This window comes from Falco biarmicus, chromosome 1, assembly GCF_023638135.1.
Source record: "Falco biarmicus isolate bFalBia1 chromosome 1, bFalBia1.pri, whole genome shotgun sequence".
Lineage (NCBI taxonomy): Eukaryota > Metazoa > Chordata > Aves > Falconiformes > Falconidae > Falco > Falco biarmicus.
This window is the reverse complement of record NC_079288.1, coordinates 116,147,638-116,166,622: the sequence shown is the minus strand read 5'-3', so window position 1 is coordinate 116,166,622 and position 18,985 is coordinate 116,147,638. Positions and strand designations below refer to the sequence as shown.

Sequence of the window (18,985 nt, the reverse complement as noted above, 5' to 3'; positions counted from 1 at the left end):
AAAATGCACAAAAGAACATATGCACATTTTAACATAGCAGGATCCATAGTACTCACACACTTTCTGTGCAATACAGGGGAAGAAATCTGCACTAGACACGGAACACCATACCTGAACCAGTCAGTAAGAAAAGCAGATGACTGCAGTATGGATTAAACCTCCATTTTATGGGGAAAGGTCATCTTCCACAGCCATATCTGAACCACTGAGGCTGTGTGTTACCAGCAAAGCAGCCCCGAAGCACCCACTTCAGAGTACATCACCCCAACAGTCAGCACATAACAGACCCTGCAGCCTGCCCTGCACTCTGTGCTCTCAGAGCTGCTTTCTTAGCAACATTCAAACTACAGCAGTTACACATTCCTCAGTGACCAAGAGCATTGGTCCGTAGCACCCCTGCAACCAGCCTACTATACTACACTATACTCTACTACAGCCCTACGCCCGGGGCCCACACAGGCAGCAGCATGCATGCCAGTGTGGCGAAGACCCTAGTTTTCAGCCAGATCGACTCCTTGAGCAGTTCCACACCATCTTTGTTCAAGCAACACTGGCAGCAAACAGCACAGGCAAAAATGCCCAGGGGCTGTTTGAGGAAGATGACAGGAGGGCAACATACTGGACTTGGATTAAAGGTAAAACTTCAAGGAAAAATAAGTAAAGCTAAAAGTTTTTTTTCTAAAAAAACCTCACCATAATCAATCCTATCTGCAGGACAAGAGCTTAGGACTATTCCTCCTTGCAAAATACAAGTATATGAAAGCATAGTAGGTACTTTTATCATGACCAGAGCTATACGAAACCCCAGCTTCAATTCCCTTTCTCTTCCCAGGAAGCTTCCACTAGCCTGCCATACAATTTCAATTTTTCCCATTGAAGCTGCTGTCTTTGTTTAAGATTTAAAACACATTCTTGTTTCTTTTCTCTCTGTGGCTGAAATGCGAGTTGAGGGGTGACCACCGAGAACAGCAGACAAATGCTTCCCAGCAGCACTTTCTTCTTGTATTTTCCCTGAAGTCTGCTCCTGCTTGGATGTTCAACTAGGCAAACCTCCACAACACAGAGGCCCTGAAAAGGGTTAGGCAGTGGATTGCTTGCCCCTGCCTCCTCATTTAAGCACTTGGGCATTGACAGACTTTGGTATAACCAGGTGCAAATATTTTCCACACATAGACAATTCCATGGTATTCACATGGGAACATATACAGCCAGCCATCTATATGTCAAGAGTCACTGGCAATGCTCACAGACCAAATCCATCAACCAGTAGACATCCATGCTTTGAGATTCTACATCTAGGATTTAGATTATAATAGTTATGCTAGATGAACTTACGGTTACTTAAGAGATTTTGTAGGTCTAAACCTCAGTATGCTCAAAAATATTTTTCTTCAAAAATACGTGAAGTCCCAGTCGAGTCATGTAGCTTTCTTCTGTAACTTTGTGAACTTCTGAAGCTTAACCTGGCATTCATTTGTGGTCATTACAAGGACAAAAGTCATCCAAGGAATACCTAGGTAATGTATAAGGGTTGCTCTTGGTTCATTATGTAGCGATTTCTTCTCTTGATTCTGTACTAAACTGAAGTCATGTGATGAAACTGAATACATGGTGATGCTTTAAACACTTCCTGTAAGCTGTAAAGCAGTTTGCATGGTCATTTCTTACTGTATTTCCCCCAGTGTCACTTGCTTAAGTGGTGCAGGAATACGTGCACTGGTTGAATTTCAGCTTAGGTTATTACCCTTTTCTGTCAGAGTTTCCCTTGAGTTTTAATTAAACAAGGCATTATTTACCAATTGTGTTGTAAATAGTTTTTATAGTACAGTTTAAAATGTTCCTGTGTGCCTCTGAAGAGAGGATCTTTTTTCAGTAGCGGGTTAAATGATCCCAGTATATATAGATATATAAATTTAAAAACTTCAGTCATTTATGGTTTTACAGCTTGGAGGATGTAAAGTGCGACAGGGTTGCTAGTAATGAATGCTTTTTTATTGATTGAAGTTACAATATTATTGCTTCCTTTTTTTGTTTATATAAGCTACATTATAGAGTATGTTGCTAGGCAAGTTTACACATCAGATTTTCTTCAAATTCAGATTATTTTTTTTAAACACAGATTGCAGGCTGCTTATCCTAGTCCAGGTGCTGCAGTGTGGAAAGTTTGGTTCATATATGCAGCTGACAATCAAGGTTTTCAAGTCTTTAATCTTTGGAAACATCTGACATTCTCTGCAGGTTGCAGAGAAGAGGAGGAAATTAAGTTTCCTGGTATTTTCGATGAATTTCAATTTTTCATTAAAAAAAAGATAGGAAACTGTAAAGGTTAAATATTTTGTGGTAGCTTTTGTTTGCTTTCTATCGCTGTTCTTACACTAAGTAACTATAAACACAACCGGGTGTAGAATGCAAAGACATTGACAGCCACATCCTCCACATCCTCTCAACGTGTTTACCCTAATGGACACCGACTAGCAAAGTGCAATACAGTGGTTACAGAAATACTTTAAACACAAATTAAATAAGTGGTCAAACAACCCACTGTTTCTGATCATTATTTCAATGCATTTTTGAGTTTACCCATTTCAGAAATTACTAAAAATGAAAGCGTACATGGAGTCTGGAGAAAAGTAACAGCTGAGCATCCATTAATTGAGCTTTGTATCTGTTCAAAAGTCATGCTAATTTAATCAATGCTAGCAATAACATCCCCCCAGCACACAGTATTAACCAGTACTTTGGGAATTAGTATTTGCCAATTTTCATTACTTTCTGCTATGATACCAAGAAGCAAAACTTTTTGTCTTCAAGGATAAAACTCTGCCAAGCATTTACAGAAGTGCTAGCACCCTAGTGTTCTGGACATGATAATCATGCTCATGTTTGGTGCTTAAATTACAGCATGAACCTCAAACCCACTATTAGCTGTTAAAATGTAGCAAATGCAGTGTTTCAGGCTTTGTGAGTCAGGTTTTGGGGGTTTTTTTGTTGTTGTTGTTTCCCTCCCCAAATCTGTGTAATAGCAATTTTTCCTGTCCTTGACACAGAAGAGATTTGCTGCTAGGGTTTTTATGTATGTGTGTACACACAGGCACGCATAGACACATATATAAGATTTCTCTCATTTATAAAGGAAGCCTGAGAAAAACAGGAACGCTAAACAGAGGAAGATTAAGATAGATTTTCCCCTCATTTACCACAATCTACAGATCTTTTAGCAAGCTTCCCATCAATAATAAATGCAGCTCAAACTCTGACGCGTTTCAGATATAATCTAAGTAAACATTTTTGCTCCTGGAGACTGGTCTTGTAACTGGTCTCTTTACATGATAAGATTCTTGAGCAATGCACATACCAAATGCTATTACTGTGTGTTGGTACAGAAATCCCCTCTAGGAAAACCGTATGTATTTTATGATATTTGGATGCCTAGTGCTACCAGAGAAATTCATTGCAATCTATTTTTGCTAGAAAGCCCCTTCTGCAAACAATGGCTCTTTAAATCATTGAGACTATCCATGTGACATGGGCCAGTGGGCATAAACTGATTTAAGGATTTTAAATTTAAAACAGGTTGGTAATCCCTAGTGGATGATGGGACTGTAAAAATAGAGCTTATCACGCTGCTCTGCAAGTCTGTAGACAGCGCAAACCAGTCTGAGCCTGAAGGGCTAATATTGCCTCTTCTAGAAGTAGAAGCAATACCTATCTGCATTTATTTACAAAGGAGGAATCTGCTCTACTTGAGGGGGAATCTCATCCTCAGCTGCCGATTCCATTAACAGACAGCGTTTGATCCATGTCAATAGAACACTAAAATAATTTCCAGGTTTAATAGCTGGGCACATCAACCTGCCACCACCCCATACAGTCCCCAGTAAAAGGCAGGGGGTGTGGAGCTTACAATTACCCATGGAAAAATTGGGGCAAGAAAGGATTTGAGGAATGCATTAACTAGATGCAGCTGAAGAGGTAGAAACTTGGAATTTCAGTCATAGGCAATGCTACTGGGACACCACATACTTAATAAACAGAGAAGTATAACCATAGGCTGCGCAGGGTTGTGGACAAGGCTGACTTAAAGGAAGCAGACTCAGAGAGCTGAGAAGGAGAATGAGATGGGGGGCAAAGGGCGGAGGGAAAGAGATTGGAGAACAGGACCAAAACTGGATACTGACAAAGAGGGAAACGGAAAGGAGGGGAGGCTGCAATGAGACAGAAACAACCTAGCGAAGGAGGAAGCCGTGTCATTGTGAATTTCAGGGCTCAGTAGGGCTGCTACAGCATCTAAACTGGTTTCACAGTCAACCTGCCCTGGCTGATAGGGGCAAGACTTGGGATGAACTGGGGCATGTGGGACTGTCAGGGAGCACCAAGAGCAGGGCTGCTGCAGGGAGTGGGGCAGGAGAAACACCAGGAGCTGAGAGCAATCCCAACACAGGCAGTACCCTCAGTGACAAAGTGCCACCCTACAGTACCTGAATGCAGCAGGTTGAGCCAGGTGCCATCAACAGCCTCCAATGCAGCAAGACAACCAGGGTGATGGTCTATCCAAGGACTCCTTCCAGCAACAGCTGGACGCAGAGTTGGAGGCTCTGCCATAAAGTCCCAGATCCAGCCAGGAGGAAGAGTAGGGACCAACATTCATACAACAGCTGAATACCCCAGGCTGAACTTAAATGAGCTCCTGAGCCCTTGGGGTGAGGGCAAGTGGGAGGGTGGGACCCAGGTGAGGCTGGCTGGGGCCATTAAAACCTGTTAGTGGGGTGGAAGGGGGAAAAACAGAGGTCTTCAAATATTTGATAAATGAGATGTTAATGTTATAACTTCTTCCTTTCAGTAAGACACATTAGCTCAATGAAACTGAGATCTTACTCGCACTCAAAGGTGCTGTGACAGCTCTCAAAAACAGAAACAGAACCTCCATGTTTAGAGGATCTTCTTGTACCAATGCTAATAAGCCAGTTCCCTCAAATGTGTAAGTCATGCTGACAAAATGACATTTTGATAGTTCCACCTGCTAATACAGATACTCGGTTAGAAATCTGAGGTCCTGGTATTTCTAACCAGCATGGCTACATTTAGGAACTCCTGAAATGTAAATAAGGTGAGAATCTCCCCTTTATTCAGGTGTCAACAAATGTCTACAGGTCTACAAATGTTCACCTGCAGCACTGGGAAACCAATAAGGAGATTAAAGTTTCCTTATACACAGACCAAACAAATAAAGCTTATACACGCAATGAAATTCTGCCTTTTTTTTTTAAGGTAACATTAAACAGGATTTTTCTGTATCTACCATTAACAAGTATTCTATAGGGTACTTTACAAGTGCAATTCTCCAAAATAAAGGTTATGTGCCAGTTCTTCTGCTCAGGTTCACTTGGATTATTTCAACAGTTTTTCACACTTCTGGTAAAAAATACACTCTATGACAAATATGCATCTGCAGATCTGAATGAGAGCCCACAATACCAGTTTTTCTGGCCATCTCTTAATAACTTAACACTCTCCTGTAATGAACACCAGGAGTCCAGAACCTACCCGTGTTTCTCAACTGTAAGATTGGTTTGTTCAGTATTGCAAAAATCTCCCTGTGTAAGACAGACTAACCAAAAATACTTTTGAAAAAAAAGGAACTAAAAGGACCACACTGACTTTTATCTGAGAAATAGTAGTTACAACACACACACACACGCACGCACACACGCACGCACAGGCATGGCACCACTGTGGAAGTATGGAATTCAGCGAGAGCCAATGTACCTGCAGGATAGCTCTTTCCTAGGAAATTAAGCATTTCTGTACTACTTTGCAAATACAGGATACGCACACTTACAACAGAGGCAAAATATAGCTATAATCAGCCACTTTCCTGGGAGATGCAACATTCCTTTTATTTTGGTGTTATTTACAAGGATAAAGCAGTCAATCGCAATTTTTTATTTACATAAATTGAGAAGTCAGCTTGAGGTCAGAAAAGCTGATTTTATTGCTGCCTTTTAAGTATACACCACTCACTTCAACTGGTTTTGCAGCATAACAACAGCAAATTTTTTTTATTTTTTTTTTTTCCAGAAATAACATTGGAAGTCCCATCATGGAATTCCACAATTTGTTCACTTGGGAAAACACCTACCTGTAAAAGAGAAGAAGACCCCAGCCGGCAATAACCCATTAATTAAATGGGAAAATGACTCTATAGACCAAAAGCATCAAAAGAAAAAGGACATTTTAGGTTTCATGGGAGTTGACAACTCTTTTATTACAAGAATGAAACGTTGCAAGAAGGTGTTGGATCATTTATTGAAACTAACATTTGCATAATTTTTCAGTGGTTTGCATTTGTATTTGTAACATTTGAGACTTAAAAGAAATAAGGGAAAGCAATATCCCTCCTTTTTTTCTTTTTTTTCTTTTTTTTTTTTTAACATGCCCGTGTGGCAAGAATGCTGTAAATTTGACAAAGGTGGTACCATCTATATACATTTAGGAAAACATGCTTGCTGTGGGTGTACAAAAATAAAATTTATTTGTTAAATTACACATAAATATAAGGTACAAATGTATTTTTAAAATACAGATAAAGATAATCACACTTGCATTGTGTACATATGAAAATACAGTATTTTAATATTCAACATACACAGACACATTTATGATAAATGCAACTAGTTGGCAATGCCAGTTCTTCTCAGTCTGTTTTTTGTCCTTTTCTTTCGCCCCCCCCCCCTTCCAGTTTTCCATAAATATGGAAAAAAAGGCTTTTGAAACAATTAGTTCTGCCGGACATCTTGCAGCAGCTTGTTAATTTCTGCCACCAGCTCACTGGCATCCATGAGTTCGTGTTTACCATCACTGAGGTGGTTGAGCACATTGTCAAAATCATCTTCCTCGTAATTCTCTGGGATCTCCTCCATGGCTGGCAGCCACTTGGAGGAAGGCTGCGCGCTCGAGTGAGTCCCCATAGTGGGCCCGTTGTTGGCAGGATTTTGGAAATGTGTGCTGGCTGCCCAGGCTGCCACCCCCTGCGGATAATTTACAGTCTTGGCTGGCAAATGTCCCTTCCTGCGCTCCAACGAGTTGGAGCGATCCATCTCATTGCACTCCGCGTAGGCATCTAGCGAGGGAGGCAGCAGGCGCTGGAAGACACTGCTCATTTCAGAAAGGAGAGAGGAGGTACAGGTGTCCCCTGAATCCTCCTCGCTCTGGCAGTCTTTACCAAACGTGGAAAAGCTCTTCTTTTTCTCACTGGCGTCAGCAGGCTGCGCATCTTCCTCAAGGCCCTGCTGCTGCTGCTGCTGCAGCTGCAGCTGCTGCTGGGGTGACTGGAACTCCTCTCCAGGGATGAACATGTTACTTCTGTAGTCAGAGGAGGGAGAGGGCAACGGTGGCATCCAGCACTGGTCAGAGTGCCCCAGAACCCTGCACTCCTCCGTGCACAGTCGCATCGCTGCAAGAGAGAAAAGAGGAGAGTGAGCACCCGCCTCCTGCTGCAGGTAGCACTGAGCATTGGCAGGGGCTAACACAGGGACCCCACTTCTCCAGAGATCTTAGAATCCGGTGGTTGGGTTCACCTCCTGTGTGTAGGAAATGGCAAATACAAATAGTCTGGATCTAAATATACTCGCATTGCCGAATGGTCTCAAAAAATGGGAGCGATAAATGCAGAATATGTATGACAGTAATGGAATCTCTTAACTAGGGCTGCAGATAAACATGTAAATCCTAGGTGGAAAACAAGTATTCGTGACTTAAAGCCATTTGTTCCCTTTGTACAGTGCTGTTTCATTCAAATAACTAACTAACTAAATAAATAAATAGAAGCGTTTCTACCTCCAAGCATTTACTTAAGTTTTACTGAAGTCTTCCACATGCAATTAGAGAAGCATATAAGTGTAATAAAGTGGGAATAAACGGACAGGGGAAATCAAGAAGAATGAACTGTCATGTGCAGAGGGATCTCCCTCTTCAGTAACACATCTTCTGATCAGACAGCGAGGGGTATGTTGAATATTGCCTTTTTAGCTGAATCACCTAAATTTTAGCCAGTTATCAGAACACCTAGGGTTTAATTCACACCCCGTGTGACTCCAGTGTTTATACTGGAGTTACCCTGAGATGCACTTGCAGCTCTGTAGCTCAGGTAACTGGAACGTGCTGGCTCAGGCGCTGGCACAAGGGGGCTTCTGACCCACAGGGTGGGCATCCGGAAGGGCTGAAGAGCAGAAGACAACAGAGCCACTCTTTCAGCTGCCTGGTTTTAGTGGTGTCTCTCAGGGAGAAACAATATGATGGGGCAAGTGACTGCACCCCTGGGAGCTACGCTGGTCTGAACTGGTCCATGGAGGGGCACTGCAAGAGTCCTCTGCAAACACCTGAAGAGGTCTGGGTGTGCAAAGACGGATGTGCCAGGAGAGAGGCTAAATTTTCCTCTCCAAAGGGAACTGATTCTGTAGGACTCAAAGCCTTGGCTCAGGCTGGGCACTGCCTGGGTACCTGGCAGACCTGCTGGAAAAGGCCTAGGTGCTGCAGCAGCACTGACGAGCTGGAGTCACATACTTCAGAATAAAGTTTTCAGAAATGCCAAGCTCTTTGCATTATGCATGTTCTAGCCGTAAGAAACTTTTGCACTAATCCCCTGTGAATCAACAGTTAGATTAGCCCACACAGTATAGTTTCTTCTTCTTTCCCTTTATATACTGAATACATAAGAAATGTTTGCAGTTACGCCCTGTAAATTTCCCTCATTTCTCATCACATTTCCCACCTGGCTCTGGGTCCACTCAGTTTATCAAAAAATCTTTTTGCAGTGGTGTAAAGAGAACGTATTTCAGCTTAGGACGTACCAGTGACTGACAAAGTCCTACTCTCATACTGTCAGCAGTATTTACCTCTGCGCTTTACGCAGCCTTTCATATTGTTCCCTTTCCTAATGCCCTTTCCTTTTCTCCGAGTATAAACTTTCGCTGTGAAAGTGAGAGAGTTCATACGCGAGAGTATGAACTTCTTCAAGAACACAGGCTCTAGCTGCAGGCTGAATATCGCACAAGCTACTGCAGATGGCCTGCTGATCCAGGGAGCTGCAAGCAAACACCAACACCTAGAAAATACCAGTGGCTGAAGTCTGGATATGAGCGACTGAAACGCCTTCATGCGCTTTGCTCCCACCTATGAAAAGCACACCTGTCCTGTTCTACAGAAAACGCCTAAGAGTTAGAAAGGAGCAGAGATAGCGAAGTGATCCATGGTGCTTGGACGAGCTCTCAACTCATCCCAGAAGATGAGGATTACTTTTCTAATTAAGAAGACTCCTGTAAATTAATGAGAGGCTTTCAATGGTCTAGTATTTCATTACTAGTGAGCACTGCCTTATTGTGAGTTTTGTTACTGATGTTGTCAGGATTGGTTTTGGTATAAAATAATGAATTCTGACATTCCTGAACATAAGATCAAAAGATACTCTGAGCAAACTGAACGGTGTCATAGTCTATCCTTAAATCAGCAATAAATAAAAGAAAAACCCAGATGCACAACAGCATTTTATTTCTTTTAGCCAGAACGTAAAGCTTATTGGTGAAGATTTAAAGTGAGAGAGAAAAAGAAACAAGTCTTTCAAGGGTAGTTATTGACCTTTCTGTTCATGTCATTTTCGAAGTTTTGGGGGACTGACACCATTCCTTTCCAGTTCCACCTTAAAGGGACAAACTGGAAGAACTTTCTCACAGCATTTTGTCTGTGTCCAGACTGACAATGCAGAAACCTTTCAAAATGGAGAACAGGAAACCTGTAGGAAGTTTTCTTTTCCTTTTCATTTGTTTGGATTGCCAATCAGTTCAGGTCTCATCTGAACAGGTTCATCACACTTATCTGATAGATTAAGACCACGTGTAGCGGCAAACAGACATCTGGGTGAACTTAAATGCCTGTCTTGATAGCCCAACCCAGTTCTGTCTGCACTCAGCAGGAGTTTTCCTCACTTTGAATGTGATTAGCCGGGCGCTTTTGGAAATCCTACCCGTTGGCTTCCTGTTTAGAGACCCAAGTGCAACAGCTTAAAACGAATCACGAATCACGGGCACTTCAGCCAGCCAAGAGGGCAGCCCCCCCTGCCTGCTGGCAGCCCCCAGCTGCCCGCCGGGAAGGGGACAAGCTCTGCCTTGGCAGCAGCGGGGCTGGATGCCAGTGCAAACATCATTGCACTTGAAGTTCTCCTGGCAACTGAGAGCTCCAGCAGATCCCTCCCTGGCTCTTTGCTAACCACAGGAGTGAATGAGACATGCCTCGTGCTAGCTGGCAGAGGAATACGTAGCAGGAGCTGGGGGAGATGAGGATAAAAATATATTAGGGCTCCAGATTTAGGTTAAAGGTTTGGAAAAAATAGTAACTTTTCAAGACCTCCAGTTTTGAACCATTAAGTGTAGAAGACTAGTTAGAGGAGGTAGGTGAATGGCTGGGTAGGTGACACAAGACCTAGCCTGAAGCAAAATACACAAAGCAATTTTTAAAGTAAAAATGTGTAACAAGAACAAATCAGACTTTTGGGGTTTACTCTTGCCTAGCATAACAGCATATTTCCCAGGGTAAAACACACCAAGGCCAGTGTGTAACAACAATAAGCTGCATAGTAATAACTTGAGAACTTTTGGGTCATTGAAAACTGGTGTTTTCCATGGCAGCAGAGAGAATGAGCTGCAGCAGTGCATCTCCTCTCCTCCAGCCCTGGGCAACACACAGGGGTTGCTTTAGGAGGGAGTACATGCTGCACTGCCCCACAAAGCAATGTGCCCCACGTATGAAGTGATTTTACTTAACTTCTTAAGTTTACACTCTTGGTTCAGTGAACCATATTGAAATTACCCAGCCCTGTTGGTTATACTGAGAAAACTAAGTATGATGTGAAATAATTACAAGACCTAGGGTACAACCAGTGGCTGTATAATTACTAAAGTAATTACAAAATCCTCATATCGGTACTTAGCATGATTTCCCATAGACTCCTTTATTCAACTTATAACTGGGCTTAAATTTAAAAGTGGTACTTCATACAGATGAATATGGATGTATATGTCCACCTTCCCTTCACTCACCCTTTTCCAGCTTTTTCCTTTTCTGCCCTCTGTCCCTGAATTGTACCTCTTAAGCTCTTTCTTCTAGAAATCAGGGTCGAAAGATTTAAATTCTGGGATATATTTTGATCCTTCTCTTGCCACTCAAGTTCATTTTTCGCTAGGAGAAAAATACACTTTTCTTTCCTCTCCATCCACATTTCTAGACTACCCTCACAATTCATTTCTGAATGGCAGAAGTTTGTATCCTATGGATCAAACCCTGTGTGGAAAATGTATCTCCCAAATTATAGTTCAGTGTATTTTTAACAAACCACAACTGCCTGGCTTTGCAAAAACATCCACCCAGTCATTAGAAGTCTAAGGACATGGAGCAGATCGTGCTTTTGGGGGGAATCTGGAGCCAGCTTAGGATGATATGAATAACAGAAAAAAAATGTAGTCATTGCTCTAGGCTGACCTTCAGTTGTGAGTGAGGTTTCATTTTGCTAGATATGTGAAGGCTTCAGCTCAGTATTTATCATGAAGCAGAGTAAAAAGGAAGGAAACACAGGGCTTGAAAGCTAAAGAACTTTTGCTTTCTTAGTAGCAGCTTTATCAAAGTGACAGCCAGGCAGCACTGTAAATAAACCGGTCAGCTTCCATTGTGCTCTCACCTGCAGGAATTCTCCCATCTGTAAGGAAAAGGTCACTGAATCCTTCCCCAAGAAGTCTGTCAATTGGAGACTCTCTCCCCAAATCATAATCACTGTCTCCAGCTTCACTGTCACCTCGGCCACTGTCTTTCAAGCTGAATTTATCCATATCTTGTAGGGCATACCTGTAAAGAGAATTGTGGCGATTGTGGAATTAGATTATGTCATGTACCTTATATTCCACTTTTTGATTAAAGAGACATGTCTGTATTTTCTGGTACACATGCATGCATATGTAGCAGAACAGTTCAGATCCTTACCTGTAGCTTCTGGAATACTTGTTTCCTCGAAAACTTGGCCTTGGTTGATACTGGCCCTGGTGGAGCATCGAGAGAAGCTGAGAAACCTGCTAAAGAAAGGGTGAAAAGACTGATTCCATGAAATGAAATGAAGTTTCTAGTTGTAAAACCACTAATTCACTTCTCAGGTTTGTTTGTAGGGAGGTTTGGCATTTTTTTCTCCTTTAAAGTTTAATTAAATCAAATTCCTGCACATATATAATGCAGTACAACACACTATTTTGTACTGTAGCGTCTGCCACAGGAAACATCTAAAGACTTTGTACAATGAGGAAATGCACTGCTGTTCATTAGCCTCTGAACTCATAATAATTAATTCATTAACAAGTTAAACAAGTAATTAAACAGAGCCGGAGTTTTGTTTTGTTTTAATAGATCAGAACCAACCCTTTACCATTCCAGGCTCCTAGTTCAAAACAAAATGCCATCGCTCTGCATGTAAAGAGTTACCAGGATGCAGCTCTCATTTAAGCTACGCTCATATATTACAATAGCTGTACTTAAACTGTGTCTGTGTTTAACCTTTTAGTTCTCCATCCCCATTAACGAAAGACTTTCCTGCATCGTTTCTCTGTAGAAATACTTGGGCACTTCTTAAACGGAGCCATACAGAGGGAAAAGGAAGGGAAGGCAGGGAGGAAAGGGCACTAAACCAGAGCAGAGTACTGTCAATTGCACTCCACTGTTTCGACCTTACAGGGAAGAACCCAGAAATAACGTTACTAATAACAGATTTAATCCTATTCCCCGTGGTAATGGCTTCAGTTGATATTGTGAGTAAAACTGCAAAGCTGTGACATCTAAAAAGAAATCCATAGCACGTTCTCACTAGGCAGAGACCCACTTGCCTGCTGCTCTCCCAGGCTGCACGCAGAGCACCTCCATGCTCCCAAGGGAACGCATGAGTGAACGTGTGTGTACACCATGGTATGGACCTTACCTCAACAGCCGGAGTAGCGTGGGTGAGTTCCAGCGAGAAGTTTTCAGGCACGTGGTTAGAGGAGATTGTCACCAGGCTGTTCAGCGATTGGTGGCTGTGGTGGCTCTGCCGGCTGCTCATCTGTCCCCTTTCCAGGGTCGGAGATGGCGACGGAGAAGCTCTGTGGTGAGATCTGATGGGCAAAGTGCCATTAACTGTTGGCACTAACGTAATGTCCCCTTTGTGGATCTGTCGTGAGGGTCGTTTTGGGTGGTGCTGGTAGGTCGACTCCGCCACGCGACAGTTGTAGGATCTGGTGTCCTTCTTCTCCCGATTACATCTTGTAGCAAAGATAACCATAATGACCAACAACACAGCACATATCGATCCTAAGGATATAATGGTTATCATGGAGACATCCAGGGAGGGCTGGCTCACCAAAGTTGCTTCTGTGCTTGCAAATGAATAAACATACTCAAAAACGGTGCATTTCAGAAGTGCTTTAGTACTAAGCTGAGGGCTGCCTTTATCCTGGACTATCACAAAAAACTCCCATTGTTTTGCTGGCACTGATTCTATGCTCACATTGATAGAGATGTCACAAGTTTTGGGATCCATCACAAAGATGCTGTTTTCCTTGTCAGCGGCTATGGAGCAGCTGAGCTCAGAGTTCATACCAGAGTCTCTATCCGTGGCCCTTACCCTGGTGACAAGAAAGCCAATGCCAGCATCTTTAGGGATGGAGATTTCTGCTGTGCTGTTGCGTAGCACTGGCCCCACAATGACGGGAGCGTTGTCATTTTCGTCGATGACGGTCAGTACAACCGTGGTATTACTAACAAGCTGCTGACTCCCTCCATCCCTAGCTTGAACCACAAAGGCAATTTGATTTACTTCTTCATGGTCAAAGGTTCGCAGGGCATAGATCGCCCCATTGGAGGGATCGATGGTCACATAGGTTGTTACAGAACTTCCCAAAATATAGCTCTCCAAAATGGTGTACGTCACCTGCCCGTTGTCACCTAGATCTGGGTCTGTGGCTGTGACTGACGTGATGTACGCTCCCGGAGAGTTATTTTCCAAGATAACAACTTCGTATCTGTTTGTCTGGAAGCGGGGAGGGTTGTCATTTTCATCACTGATTTGGACAGTAAAGTGTTTCACTGTGGAAAGACTTGGCGTTCCCTTGTCCTCCGCTATTACAGTCAAGCTGTATTCAGATCTCTTTTCCCTATCTAGAGTGGCATTAGTCAAGATTAAATAGTTATTTTCATAAGTCTTTTGGAGTTTAAAGTGGCCATGTCCATGGAGCTTGCAAACTATCTCTCCATTCATACCAGAGTCCTTGTCTTGCACTCTGACCAGGGCCACGAAAGTGTCCAAGGGTGACCCTTCAGAAACGTAGGCTATCTCTTCTTTCTCTGGGGACATCAGGTTTAAGTTAATTTCAGGTCTGTTGTCATTCACATCCACAACTTTAATTATGATTTTGCAATGAGCTGGAATAGAATTCGGCCCCAAATCTTGAGCCTGAGCATCAATTTCATAGGATTTGGTTGCTTCATAGTCCACTTGCTTCAGGAGGGTCAGGTGCCCTCTTTCTGAATCTATCTTAAAAGTCTCTACAATTTTGGCAGAAACATGACTACTGAAGGAGTACACGACTTTACCGTTAGCGCCCTCATCTGGGTCAGTGGCATTGAGGTCTATGAGCAAAGTCCCGATGGGTGAGTTTTCTAGGAGCTGGATTATATAGGACTGCTGCTCGAAAACCGGGCTGTTGTCATTGGAATCAGAAATGCTTATTTTCAGGAGGGATGAGCCGGATCTCTGAGGCACCCCTTTATCTGAGGCAGTGAGCTGGAGTTCATAACTTGACTTCAACTCCCGGTCCAGCTCTCTGACCACAATCAGCTCCGCATACTTAGCACCATCGGTCCTGGTTCGCACCTCAATGCTAAAAAAATCATTTGTAGAAAGGGAGTAAGTGTGAAGGGAGTTATCCCCTACATCTGGATCAAAAGCGCTGTCCAAAGGGATCCGGGTTCCTACGGCTGCGCTCTCTGATATTTCGATCGGGATGAGAGCTCTGGAAAACTGGGGAGAGTTGTCGTTAATATCCAGCACTTCAACTTCAACATGGAAAAGCTGCAGATGTTCAGTGGGCAGAGTGATCACATCAAACTCGATGGAGCAGTTTAAGTTTTTCTGGCAGAGTTGCTCCCGATCAATTTTAGCCCCTATGCTGATCTCTCCGTTATCCTCGCGGACTACGAGCAAGGGAGAATTCCCCCTCTGCATGGCTCGAAACCGAACCGAGGAAGGGTTAGGCATTTTTAATAAAACATCAGCTACATCCTCCGACAGTCTCGCAATTACTGATCCAACTCTCTGCTCCTCATAAATCCTGTATTTCAAATTCCTGCCGAGCGCAGCCTTATTGAAAGATATTATCATCAGTGCAAAAATGAATATAAAGTGCATTTTACTGCCGAGCCGGTGCATTGGTAAGTTTCTGCAATTCATTTCTCCCAGCAAGTTACAAAGCAATTATTTCGACTTCCTCCGGTACCTTAACCCCAGCGCGCATCTGGTCCGTGCAAACTTGAAAACGCCTCTCCTAGCCAGCCGAGCGTTAATCTCTCACCAGATCAGAAAACTTTTTTTTTTTTTCTTGGTTATATACACACCGTGCCGGGACATCCAGATACCATCCGCACGCAATCCGCGCCCGCTCATGGGACTCGCCGCTCCGCTGGCGGGGCCAGGGCAGGGCGCTCCGCTCCCGCTCCCGCTGCCGCCAGCCGGGCCGCCGCCGCCACCGGGCTCCGCCGCCGGGCTCCGCCGCTCCCGCCGCGCCGCGCTGCGCTCGCCGCCCCTCGCCCCGCCGGACTGCCCGCCCCGCTCGGCGGCTCCAGCCTAAAACCCGCCGCCACCGCGCCCCAGCCCCCCCAGACAAAGCCCCGGCCCGGCATGTGCCGCGCCGGCCCAGCCAATCAGCCCGCCGCCCGCCGGGGCCGCCGCGGCGCCCGCACCCAGCGCGCCGGGAGGGGCTGGGGGGGGGGGGGGGCTCCTCCTCCGCCGGCCCTGCCCGCCCTGCCGAGGCGGGGGGGCAGCGGCTGAAGGGCAACTTTAACTCGGTGCAAGGCCCCCCCTCCCCCCAGCACTTTCGAGCGGCTTTTTGAGGGTTTAATTCCTCCCCTTCCTGCCGCGAAAAAATGCGATCGCGCTCCTCATTGACATACTTTTAGGTTCCCTTGCTTAACTAACCGGGTTCTGTTCGGCGCGCCGGCTTAGTAAAGGGGCGGGGGACACACACACACACGTCCCTGTCACCGTGCCTCAGCAGCGGCTGCTGGCGCTGCCGCACCTATTACCTGCCGTGCTCAGCACCGCGGAGCCCGCTCCGCTGCCCCGCACCTCTCCCGCCTCCGCGCCAAGTCCGGAACACTTCGCACCCCCCTGCCCTTCCCCCGGCTCCCGCTCGCCGCGGTTCTGTCCTCGGCGCAGCTGCGTTTGCCTCAGCCTGGGTCTTCTGTGTGTGCCCCTGCCTCCGTGCGTGTGCCTGGGCTCATTTTACGGGGCTCTTCCAGCGGTTCTCCAGAGGATCTTTTTCGCCCTGGTTGAAAAAGCACTTCGTGCTTCACCGTGACGATTTGTGCCAAGCGCACCTTCTACGTGCCAAGTGTTTTAAAGAAAAAGAAGCCACAAGGCAGATTAAGTGTTGGGGAAGTGACACATTCCTTGCCTCCCTGCGACTGCTGAAAACTGTTTTCACGTTTACACTGCAACCCGTTTGCACAAAAGAAAATCGCCTTGTGACCGAGTCGGTGATGCGCTTTGTGCGCACCAGGAATGCCACAGATCCTTACGGGAGCTCCCGGCGATGCGCCGTCTCCCTCCAGACGGGCCTGCCTGGGATGTGATTCACGTTTCCTCCTTCTTGCCTTTGCTTTTTAAGTTTCGCATTTTAGCCACTGCCTCGCCGTGCTTTCCCTTCTTTTGCTGCTAACTTTGTCCATTTGTTTATTGGCGCTGCCCATAATCATACCATCGCTCTCTTTTATTGCTCCCCTCTCTCTTTTATTGCTCCCCTTTCTCTCTCATATTCCCCCCCGCCTGTCCAAAAAATGTGAAAAGTAAATCTCTGTTTTTCCCAATTTACTTACTCTCAGCAGAGCTCAGCCAAAGTCACTAAGAAGGTTCTTGCTGAAAAAGAAAGCAGAGGAGGCTCAGCGTGAACTCTCCCTCTTTTTAAGCATTCAAAAGCATTTTATAAGCCATTGTCTCTTTTTTTCTTTTTCTTTTTCTTTTTTTTCCACAAACCAGCGCCGTGTGGCAAATTGTGCAGAATAGAAATGCCCATAATAAATGTATTTAGTACTGGGTCACGCTGATGAACATTCTGCCCCCATGAATAATACTGTTTTACAAGTTTGCAGCCCTTTCAAATTGCTGATCCCCAAACCCTATAGGCAAACTAGAAAAGCTAACACAAGCAACTGGGACTTTAGAAACCCATAGCCATCTGGCCTAAATCTCTAACAATCCAAGCCAATAATTATATCAATTCAGGCTTTAGTGAACCTCTTCGCAAACACCAAAAGAGCAAAGAAAGGAATTAGTGGCCATTCTAAGTTCTGGTGGAGAGAATTCAAAGATAATCTAATTCCATTAGTTCATGGACAGCTTTTTTTGCAGCTCTGATAAATCTTCCTAAAACATTTTTCCAAAACACTAGTGTAAACTCTTTTCTGACGATAATTGGGGAAATAGGTTCAATTAAATGCTGTTCTTAGTGTCAATAAAAAGCATTTTGTTGATAAAAGAAGTCACTGCCCCCTTATATGATGAGTACAGGAGATGAATAATTCATAGTAAAAATAATTTCACTACTTAAAACCCCAAATGTTATACATACTCTTAAATGATAACGTGTTCTTGAAAGTAACTGCTTAGTACATTTAGATATGCAGAATTTGTTTAATGCAATTTTTATCACCTTCCAAATAGTAATTCCACTTCATCACATCCATCTTTCTCAGAGGCATACTCTGTGTATTAACAGATAGCAGGATACCTACAGATAGGAATTAGAGCCCTCTTTTCTTTTTTTCTCTTTTTAAAAATACATTTTTATTTTGCAACTTCACTGGTCAGGTTATATATAATACTATCATTTAAGTCCACACTGCCTTGGAACTAGCCATTTACGCTTATAATGATGATAAAATGTCATTGGCACAATAGTCCTTATCTGAATTCTGAACTGAAGTAATGAAAAGCCTTGCCTATTTTTTTTTTTTTTTTTTTCATCTGACACTCATTCGAACCTAAAAGTGAGGAGGATCACATCTTAGGGTTGTTTGTTTAGACTCAGCAATATTTAAGCGCGTGGTGGTTCTAGAAGCGATACTTCTGTAGGGCGCTTCTGAGCATCCACAGCACTGCCAAGGCTGATTCCTCCCATATCCAGTGAAAGAGTTTTGTCTGAAAGTCTGTTAAACTCCAGTCCACCTTTGACATGGCAGACTTCCCTTACAAAGAAAAGGGAGAGTCCCACGTGCAGCCAGCAGACACTTCTTGGGGAGCGTGGTATTGTGAATGCTGTTAGGCACGTGAGTGGAGTGCTGCTGGCCTCCTGGAGAGTAATCTTGGTTATTCCCACCTAATATGGGTCTATTCAGCACAATGTTCTTCTCAAAAGTTGCGTTCAAATTCTCCAGTGATGTACCTGAGGAAGAAAAACAAACTGACTCCAAACAGCACTTCCATTTGCCTACAGTACTGCTTCACAAAACACAGCTGTGCAACAGATTAATTAATTTTTCACTTAGCTGAAAGTAGGTTCATTTCTGTGGTCGATATACTTTAAAGTCTGTCTTGTTTCTCCGAGGAGTTTTATTGAGCTCTCAAGCATATATTTTCTTCTAAAAGTTACTGATCCCCTAGATGCGCAGTATATATGCAAAACTTCGGTGACAGAGAATTTTACTTTGAAGA

At 44.1% G+C, this 18,985-nt stretch overlaps 1 protein-coding gene across 2 annotated transcripts; it reads right to left on the bottom strand.

The window, feature by feature from the left end:
• Positions 1–6,288: 6,288 nt before the first annotated feature.
• PCDH18 (protocadherin 18) lies at positions 6,289–16,161 on the bottom strand. 2 transcript variants are annotated; one of them, XM_056322506.1, is made up of 4 exons: positions 13,004–16,161; positions 12,025–12,113; positions 11,726–11,889; positions 6,289–7,453 (listed from the first exon to the last, which is right to left on the bottom strand). In XM_056322506.1, the coding sequence occupies exons 1-4, from the start codon at positions 15,506–15,508 to the stop codon at positions 6,777–6,779; spliced, it is 3,435 nt and encodes a 1,144-aa protein (XP_056178481.1). In that variant the 5' UTR covers positions 15,509–16,161; the 3' UTR covers positions 6,289–6,776. The 2 variants fall into 2 exon arrangements, with proteins under 2 accessions (XP_056178481.1, XP_056178489.1); XM_056322514.1 differs by having other exon boundaries at positions 12,025–12,110; positions 13,004–16,158.
• Positions 16,162–18,985: the final 2,824 nt, after the last annotated feature.

Coding starts and splice junctions, on each gene's coding strand:
- PCDH18 (XM_056322506.1), bottom strand. CDS start 15,508: ATGAATTGCAGAAACTTACCAATGCACCGGCTCGGCAGTAAAATGCAC. Junction 12,114..13,003: donor ACGCTACTCCGGCTGTTGAG/GTAAGGTCCATA, acceptor CCCTTTCTTTAG/CAGGTTTCTCAGCTTCTCTC. Junction 11,890..12,024: donor AAGTATTCCAGAAGCTACAG/GTAAGGATCTGA, acceptor TTCTCTTTACAG/GTATGCCCTACAAGATATGG.